General features: G+C 50.3%; 1 protein-coding gene across 1 annotated transcript; it reads right to left on the reverse strand.

Moving 5' to 3' along the window:
- Positions 1 to 8,333: 8,333 nt before the first annotated feature.
- LOC139011500 (olfactory receptor 10Z1-like) lies at positions 8,334 to 9,176 on the reverse strand. The gene has a single exon (XM_070417020.1). The coding sequence runs from the start codon at positions 9,174 to 9,176 to the stop codon at positions 8,334 to 8,336; it is 843 nt and encodes a 280-aa protein (XP_070273121.1).
- Between the last annotated feature and the right edge of the window lie 344 nt (positions 9,177 to 9,520).

Below are 9,520 nucleotides of genomic sequence, written 5' to 3' on the forward strand. Positions count from 1 at the left end.
GCCAGAGGTCAGAGGAGACTCTGTTCAGCCCTGGGAATGCCAGAGGCAGACACACACCTAACATGGTGGACACAAACAGACAGCCAGGCCCCGGGCCACCCTCGCCACAGAGGTGGCGTGTGTGCCAGCCCCCTGCACACACCTCAGAGAGAGGGAGGAAGGGGACTTCCTGAATGGGGCTGAAATTGATCCCTGCAACACCTGAGAAGCTGTGACTTTGAGTTTGCCTCAAAGTGTCCAAATTGTGACAGGTGAGTGTCTGGCCAAAAGGAAGTCAGGTTACAGGACTAGGAAGTTCTTATTTGCATACCTGGAACCTATGAAAATCGCACCTATGGCGAGATCCCCGGGCCAGCTGCTGGCTTGGTGGGAGAGATAGCAGGAGGCAGCGGGTACTGAGCTCAGGGGCAGGCCCATGGCAGAAACGCACAGGGTCTGGAGCTTTCCTTTTCCTCTCCCTCTTTCTTCTCATCAGGAAGCTCTCCCGGAAAAAGGAGCCCCGGCCCCACCACCTTTAAGCCCTCGCTGCTGTGCGGCTCAATGAGCATGTGTGCGTTCACGCCTAGGAATCTCCAGCATATATGCCTGCATGTGTATGCCTGCTGCTTGCAGGGCATGCGTGTGTGCATTTGGTGCCCCAGGTGCTCAGACCACACATGAGCTGGGGGTGGGCTTGGGTGGCTTCTCCAGCCCGGCAAAGGCCCCGAATTCATACTCACCATGGCCAACAGAGCTTCCTGCCTGCATCGCTCACTGCTTGCCGCCTAAGAGGGGAGGGCTGAGGACCTGGGCCCTGTTATACACGGATCTCTAGAGCTGCTGTCCCAGGAGCCCCCAGCCACTAACAAGCCCCCCAGGGCTCAGGCTGGAGAGACCCTATGGGTTTCTTTCCCTCCTGGAAACTGGAGACCCCAGGGTCCACTTCTCGGGCCCCCAGGCTCTCGAGGCAAAAAGTGGGAAAGGACTAATGATGATTTCCTGTTGTGGATGGCTGTCACGAAGGCTCTCTCCACCCCATTAGTGCTCCCCAGGGCCTGTCCGTGCCCACCCTGCAGGGCAAAGCTGCTACCCAAGGAAAATGCACCTTGAACCCTGCCCTAAAGGAGGGAAGGAAGAAGTGGATCCCTTGATGTTGTTATACAAATGATCCCCAGGCTCAACTTCTTAGAGTGACCAGGGCCCCTCGATCCCTCTCCCTGTTCTCTTCAGAATTAGTCGCCAAATCTTCTCTACTCTTCCTCCCCAAGTTCCCATCCCATCAGCCCCACCCGAACTCAGGCTACAACATTCCTGCCTCTTGTCAAAGTTTGCAGCATGAGAAGACGGCGGCATAGGTTAATGCCAGAGTTTGCTGCCTCGAACAACCACTTCAAAAATACAACTAAAAGACGGAACGGACATCACCCAGAACCACAGGAAGGCTGGCTGAGGAGAGATTCTACAACTAGAAGGAAAGAGAAATCCATACTGGGACTCAGAGGAGGCGCAGTACGGAAGTGAAATTCTAAGGTGCGGAGTGCATGTGGAGTGGGCCGGCGTCGGAGGGCTCGGTTGTTGTTTTCAATCGCGAGGGAGTTTCAGACTCTGAGCTCCAGATCCGAGTGAGTCTCTAGGGACCCAGATTCAAATGTGAGAAGCGGGACTGTCTGGCTTTGGTCCGAATTCGAATGCAGTTTTCTCTCCCGGGACTCTGAGAGGCACAGCCCCAGGGGATGGATCTGAAAGCAGCCAAAACTGCTCGCTCCGCCCACCCTGTGGATCCCCAGGGACCTCCCCCACCCAAGCCCTGCACAGAGGCATTTGCCGGATAGCCTTAGGCAAACACTAGACTAGCACCGCCCTAGAGATCCAGCACAGAAGCTCTCGCACTGCAGACACAGCTGACTCTCATAGCCAGTTAGCCTGGAGGTCAATTCACCCCCAGTATTGCTGACAACAATCAAGGCTTAACTACAACAAGACTGCGCACAAAGACCACAAAGGGGTGCACCAAGAAAGCATAAAAAATGCGCAGACAAAGAAACATGACAGAAATGGAGGATATAGAGCTAAAAAAACGCACTTTTAAGGTCTTTCAATAATTTACTAGAAACTGCCTATAAACTTGATAAGATCCTTGAGAAATCTAATGAGAACCTCGATGTTGTGATAAAGAACCAACTAGAAATTAAGAATACACTGACTGAAATAAAGAATATTACACAGACACTCAACAGCAGACCAGAGGAGCGCAAGAATCAAGTCAAAGATTTGAAATGCGAAGAAGCAAAAAACACCCAACCGGAAAAGCAAAATGAAAAAAGAATCCAAAAATACGAAGATAGTGTAAGGAGCCTCTGGGACAGTTTCAAACGTACCAACATCAGAATTATAGGGGTACCAGAAGATGAGAGACAGCAAGATATTGAAAACCTATTTGAAGAAATAAGGACAGAAAACTTCCCCCACCTGGTGAAAGAAATGGACTTACAGGTCCAAGAAGCGCAGAGAACCCCAAACAAAAGGAATCCAAAGAGGACCACACCAAGACACATCATCATTAAAATGCCAAGAGCAAAGGACAAAGAGAGAATCTTAAAAGCAGCAAGAGAAAGAGACTCAATTACCTACAAGGGAATACCCATACGACTGTCAGCTGATTTCTCAACAGAAACATTGCCGGCCAGAAGGGAATGGCAAGAAATATTCAAAGTGCTGAATACCAAGAACCTACAACCAAGACTACTTTATCCAGCAAAGCTTTCATTCAGAATTGAAGGTCAGATAAAGAGCTTCACAGATAAGGAAAAGCTAAAGGAGTTCATCACCACTAAACCAGTATTATACGAAATGCTGAAAGGTATCCTTTAAGAAGAGGAAGAAGAAGAAAAAGGTAAAGATACAAATTATGAACAACAAACATGCATCTATCAACAAGTGAATCTAAGAATCAAGTGAATAAATAATCTGATGTACAGAATGAACTGGTGATTATAATAGAATCAGGGACATAGAAAGGGAATGGACTGACTATTCTTGGGGGGGGAAAGGGGAGTGGGAGATGCGGGAAGAGACTGGACAAAAATCGTGCACCTATGGATGAGGACAGTGGGTGGGGAGTGAGGGCGGAGAGTGGAGCAGGAACTTGGAGGAGGGGAGTTATGGGCGGGGGGAAAAGAGGAACAAATGTAATAATTTGAACAATAAAGATTTAATTTTTTTAAAAAAATATGCTTAGGAAAAAAATAAAAAGTTTGCAGCATCATCTTCCTCGAGTCTGTCCTCTGCACCGGCCACCAGAACAGGAGTCCTGGCTGTGTTCCCTCTCTACTCAGGGACCTTCCAATGCTCCCCATTGCCCTCAGAGTGAAGTGTAAAATTCCCCATCTTCACATTTAAGACCCTTGTGATCTGGCCCCTGGTACCTTCTCCAGTTCCAAATCCATCCATTGCTCCATGCAAACTGTCACACGTCCGTTTAGTAAATTAACAACAAGAAAGTGAGGCATAGACCCAGCCATTCTAAACTGCTGCCCCTTCCTCTGAGACGTCCATGCTGTATCACACCACTGTGCCCCTCCCTGTGCTACTTCTTCTCCCCTCCTCTTAGCCTCCTGGCACACTCCTAGCCCTGCTGAAAGACACATCTCAACCAGAAAGAAGATACACATACATCTTTATCCATTCATCCATTGGCTGACATTAGGTTGTTCCATATTTTGGCTCATGTGAATAGTGCTGCAATGAGCACAGGAGTTCTGGCTGAGAAATTTCGCTTCAGGAATTAAATTTCATGACTGTACATGAGTCTCATAATTTGGCAAACTCCTGCCCTATGCCAACAACTGCTGTCATATTTGGGGTCCTCCCAGAAGTGACCCTGAGACAAGGATTTGAGTAGAAGTAAGATTACTTTGGAGGTGACCCTAGAAAATACAAGCAAGGAAGTGGAGTAATGAGCAAAGACAGGAAAAGAAGCGAATAGAGCATATGCTATTAGGCAACTTACCCCTGTGGCAGCTGGAATTTATTCTCCCTGGGGAACAGCATGTATTATTTATTGGTTACGTCCACAAAATTCCTGCTTTTGCAAACCCCATTGCCCCTCAATTTACCCCATCCCCAATTCCTGAGCACAGGCTGATTGCTTTGAAAAATCAGCACATCCCCTATCCCAGGGGTGGGCAAACTTTTTGACTCGAGGGCCACAATGGGTTCTTAAACTGGACCGGAGGGCCGGAACAAAAGCATGGATGGAGTGTTTGTGTGAACTAATATAAATTCACAGTAAACATCATTACATAAAAGGGTACGGTCTTTTTATTTTTTTTAAGTTTTATTCATTTCAAACGGGCCGGATCCAGCCCGCGGGCCGTAGTTTGCCCACGGCTGCCCTATCCCATCACCATAATGTCTGGGTAGAGCAGCCGTGCTGCTGAGCAATGCCCCCAGCCACCATCACCAGGCAATGCCTGGAGTCTTTTTTGGTTGTCACAATGGAAAGGGGGCATCTAGTGGGTCGGGGCCAGGGATGCCATTAAATATCCCACAATGCACAGGGCACCCCCTTTGGTAAAGAAGGACCTGGCCGCAGATGTCAATAATGCCAACATTGAGAAACCATCAGCAAGAGGACCGGCACATGACCCAATTGGAGTCAATACAAATCAACTCCAAGTCTAGAAGCTTCTCGGGTCCCTGGAAAGTGTCATATGGTTAATGATCTTTGCACTTATTTTGCTAACACAGAGGAGCACTATAGCTGTGAGGGTGGGAAGAGACATTGGATTGGGTGCCATGTGGAGCCTGAGGATGACACTGAAGCCCAGAGAACAATCTGCAGAGATGAAGAGAAATTCAGCCCTCCTTTCTGTCACTGCATCAAATCCCTCCTGAAGCTGGTCCTTATCAGTTACATGAGCTAATCATTGTGTTTGTTTGTTTAAACCAGCTGGGTTAATTTTTGTGTCACATGCAACCACGAGCACTCCAAGTGACAGGGGAATCAATGAGCATTAACCCCTCTTCTTTTCCTGGAGGATGCCCCTATGTGAACACAACCTTGTCTTGGAGTACAATTGGTAGCAAGATGGCCACAGGTTTCAGCAAACCCAGGCTGAGTACAGAGCCCCAGGGGGGGCTGGCGCCCTAGACCTGCCCTGCCCACACCACCAAGTTGTGCCAGGGACACAGCCGTGGTGGTGGCACTCATGTAGGGCCCCTCGAGGGGGAAACCTCCAGGGGATGCAGCGGGCCCACCAAAGGGCCGTGGGGAGTCCAGAGAGTCTACAGGCGACAGTGTGACTGAGCTCTCAGCCAGAGGACCCGGGCAGGCCAGCGTCAGCTTCTTGCCCCTGCCCCGGGTGCCCTGTGGTCCCAGCCCTGCTTTCCCAGGTGGCCTTCGGCTCTTCTTGCCCCCTGACTGTGCCGCCTTGAGGCCAGGGAGGAAGGCCCCGGGCGGGCAGAGCAGGGGCCCCAGGCCATGGGAGCCCGGGGGACTGCACGGCCCACTGGGCTGGTCTAGCAAGCGCACGATGTCCTGGTGCAGCCTCTCCTGGGCCACATCCCGGGGCAGCCTGTCCAGATGGTCAGTGATCTCCCGGTTGGCAAAGTGATCCAGCAGCAGCTTGGCAGCCTCATAGCTGCCCTCCCAGCAGCCATGAACAGTGGTGTCTCCTCCTGGGGGAGCCGAGAACCAGCCAGGTGTCAGGGTCACAAGGGCCAGCAACACCAGGGTTCCGTCCTCTGATGGAACCTGAGAGCTAAGGTTCCAGCCTGACCGACCTGGTTCAACTCCTCACTCTGATGGGGAAGCCGAGGCAAGTTCTTTTATTTAAACCACAGTCATGGTGCACTTACTAAGTGCCAGGCCCCACTGGCAGGAACAGGGGAAAGCAATGCCCCCATCACACCTCTGCTGCTGCCACTGCCGGCAGCGCTAGCCTCAATCAGCCCTGGTTACCTGAGCCTCAGGTGGCCCTGGGAGGCTGGGCAGCCAATATCTGAGGCTTGCCTGCAACTCAGGCCAACCCTGGGTGGCTTGAAGGCTGAGGGGAATGGGGGACTCTGGAGGCAGGTGTTCCACCAGTTTTGAGGGTACTGGGCGCCACCATCCTGTGGCTGTGGGCGCCACTATCTTTGAGGGTGGGGCAGTCAATTAGCATATTCCCTCCTTATTGGCTGTGGGCGCTGCCTACTTTGACATCGGGCCAGTCAATTCGCATATTCCATCCTTATTGGCTGTGAGCACCGCCATCTTTTGCAACAGCGTGAAGGTCAATTAGCATATTTCCTCTTTATTAGATAGGGTTGGTTAAGAATGTGTTGTTTAATTGCCACATATTTGTGAAATGTCCCATCTTCCTCCTGTTACTGATTTCTCATGTCATTTCACTGGGGTCAGAGAAGATATTTTGATTATTTCAATCCATCACTAGGGTTTAATTAAACAAAAGTGAACTATTAAATCATGATGAGATACCATTTCACAACTAGTAGGACAGCTATAATTTTAAAAAATGGAATATAATAAATGTTGGCAACAATGTGAAAAAATTGCAACCCTCCTACACTGCTGGTGGACACATATACCACTACGGAAACAGCGTGGTGATTCCTCAAAAAGTTAAACGAATAATTACCTTATTATTCAACAATTCCACTCCTAGGTACCCGCCCAAAGGAACTGAAAACAGGGACTCAAACAAATACACATGAAGGTTCATAGCAGCACTATTCACAGTAGCCAACAGATGGAAACAACCCAAGTTCCCATTAACAGATGAATGAATAAACAAAAAGAAAATCCATTCAATGGAATATTATTCAGCCATAAAAAGAAGGAGGTTCTGCTACATGTTACAACATGAATGAACCTTCAAAACATGGTAAGTGAAATAAGCCAGACACAAAAGGACATCTATTAAATGATGCCATCTATGGGAAATACCTAGCATGGTACCTTTATAGTAACAGAGAGTAGATTAGAGGTGACCAGGGACTGGGAGAAGGGGAAATGGGGAGTCATTGCTTAATGGGTAGAGAATTTCAGTTTAAGATGAAAAAAGTTTGAGTAGTAGACCATGGTGATGGATCACAAAATTGTGAATATAATTAATGCCACTGAATGGTACATGAAAAAGTTTAATACAACAAATTTTATGTTCTATATATTTTACAGCAATAAAAATTTTTAAATACCCCTTCTTTCTTTTTCTCTCATCATGCACCAAAGAAATACAGGCAGTCCTCGGATTACATCAGACTGGACGTACATTGTTTTGTGGTTATGTCACCACCTCCCATCCTATATAATAAAGAGGTGATATGCAAATAAACCCTCATACCCTCACAAGATGTCTGCCAACAACCAGGCGACAGGGAGGTTAGTGAGAGACAACCAGACGACTGAACAAGCACATGGCGTAGGGCAACCAGGCTGGCAGAGGGGGACAGTTGGGGGAGACTAGGCTGGCCGGGGGGCAGGAAGGGATGACCAGGCCAGGAAGGGTTAGTGAGGAATGACCAAAAGACTGAAGAAGCAGGCTGCGTGGGGTGACCAGGCCAGTGGGAGGGCCATGAGGAGATACCAGGCTGGGGGTGGGGGGCAGTTGAGGGTCACAGGACAGCAAGGGGGACAGTTCAGGGCGATCAGACTAGCAGGGGAGGGCAGTTAGGGGTGAACAGGCCAGCATACAGAAGCAGTGAGGTGCAATCTGAGCAGCAGTAGGGGGCGGGGTGGCAGTTAGGTGCTACCAAGCAGGCAGGCAGGTGAGCGATTAGAAGCCAGAGGCCCAGGATTGTGAGAGGGATGTGCCACTTCTGGTTTAAGCTCAGTCTCAGGGATCGGGCCTAAAGATGTAGTTAGACATCGCTTAAGGGGTCCCGGATTGGAGATGGTGCTTGCTGGGCTGAGTGGACTCCCCCACCGCCATGTGTGCACTACTTTCGTGCACTGGGCATCCAGTTTATTTATTTAAAAAAAAAAAAACTTCCAGCATGTTGACCTTTGTACATATGTGCTTTTTAAAAAAATATTTTTATTGATTACAGAGAGAATGGCGAAAAAGAGAGAGATAGAAGAATCAAAGATGAGAGAGAACCACTGATTGGCTACCTCCTGGAAGTCCCCTACTGGGTATGCAGCCTGCAGCCCGAGCTTGTGGCCTTGGCCAGAATTGAACCTGGGACCTTCAGTCCTCAGGCCAAAGCTCTATCCACTGAGCCAAACCGGCTAGAGCAGACTATGTCATTTAAGGTTCTGGGAGCAGCCCCCGTTTTCCAGGAGGAGAAATTGAACGTCAGGCAGGGCACGCGCCCAAGAAAAAGCTAGCGCCGCAATGCAGAGCGAGTGGTCATTTGCAAACCCCGCAGCTGTGTGCCAGGGTCCTCCTCAGAGCCACCCGGACCTCCTTGTTGCGCAGAGTGTACACCACCGGGTTCAGCAGCGGCGTCACCACCGTGTAGAAGATGGCCACCAGGCGGTCCTGGGCAGGGTTTCCGACTGACGCGGGGCGCAGGTAGACGATGCAGGCGCAGCCAAAATGCACGATGACCACGGTGAGGTGGGCCCCGCAGGTGGAGAAGGCCTTGCGCCGGCCAGCAGCTGAGCGGATCCTCACGATGGCAGCCACGATGAAGGCGTAGGAGAGGAGGATGAGGAGGAAGGAGACCAGCACCACCAGGACGCTGATGAAGAAGATGCCCAGCGCTAAGCTTGCGCTCTGGGCACAGCTGAGCTTCAAGACGGGCGGGACGTCGCAGAAAAAGTGCTCCACTCGGTCGCTGCTGCAGAAGGGCGTGGAGAAGATGATGCTGGTCTCGATCAGGGGCACTGAGAACCCCAAACAGAAAACCAGGGCTCCCAGGCAGAGGCAGACTGTGGGTCTCATGATCACCGAGTACCGCAGCGGGAGGCAGATGGCTACGTAGCGGTCATAACCCATCAGGGTCAGGAAGAAGCAGTTGCTGCAACCCAGACCCAGGAAGAAGAACATCTGAGCCCGACAGCCAGCAATGGAGATGGCCTGGCTCTCCATGAGCAGATGAGCCAGCATATTCGGGATGGTGACCAGCGTGTAGCAGGTCTCCGAGAGGGACAGCACCGCCAGGAAGCGGTACATGGGGGTGTGAAGGGTCCGATCCACATGGATAATGGTGATGATGGTGACATTGCCACTGAGGGTGACCAGGTACATGAGGAAGAACAGCGTGAAGAGGGTGGTCCTCAGGTGTGGGAGGTTGGAGAAACCCACCAGCACAAACTCTGTCACCAGCCAGGTGGCATTTTCCCACGGCTTTTTAGGAGTCTGAGGAGAGAGGGCGGAGAAAATGCAATAGACCAAGTTACTGAGGGTCAGTTACACATCCCTGTTTTACAAAAAGGAAAAGAGAGGCTCGGAAATGGTGTCACACAGACAACAGGGTGGTGATTGGGGAGGTGGGGCGTAGTGGAGGTGGAAAAGGGTGAAGGGGGGACCAATGGTGATGGGAAAAAAAGAAATGATGTCACTTGTTTTCCTAATATCACCCAGCTAGCAAG

Source organism: Myotis yumanensis, unplaced genomic scaffold (genome assembly GCF_028538775.1).
Source record: "Myotis yumanensis isolate MYYU_CA2020_CCGP unplaced genomic scaffold, mMyoYum1.0.hap1 SCAF_5, whole genome shotgun sequence".
NCBI classification, from domain to species: domain Eukaryota; kingdom Metazoa; phylum Chordata; class Mammalia; order Chiroptera; family Vespertilionidae; genus Myotis; species Myotis yumanensis.

Coding starts and splice junctions, on each gene's coding strand:
- LOC139011500 (XM_070417020.1), bottom strand. CDS start 9,176: ATGTACCTGGTCACCCTCAGTGGCAATGTCACCATCATCACCATTATC.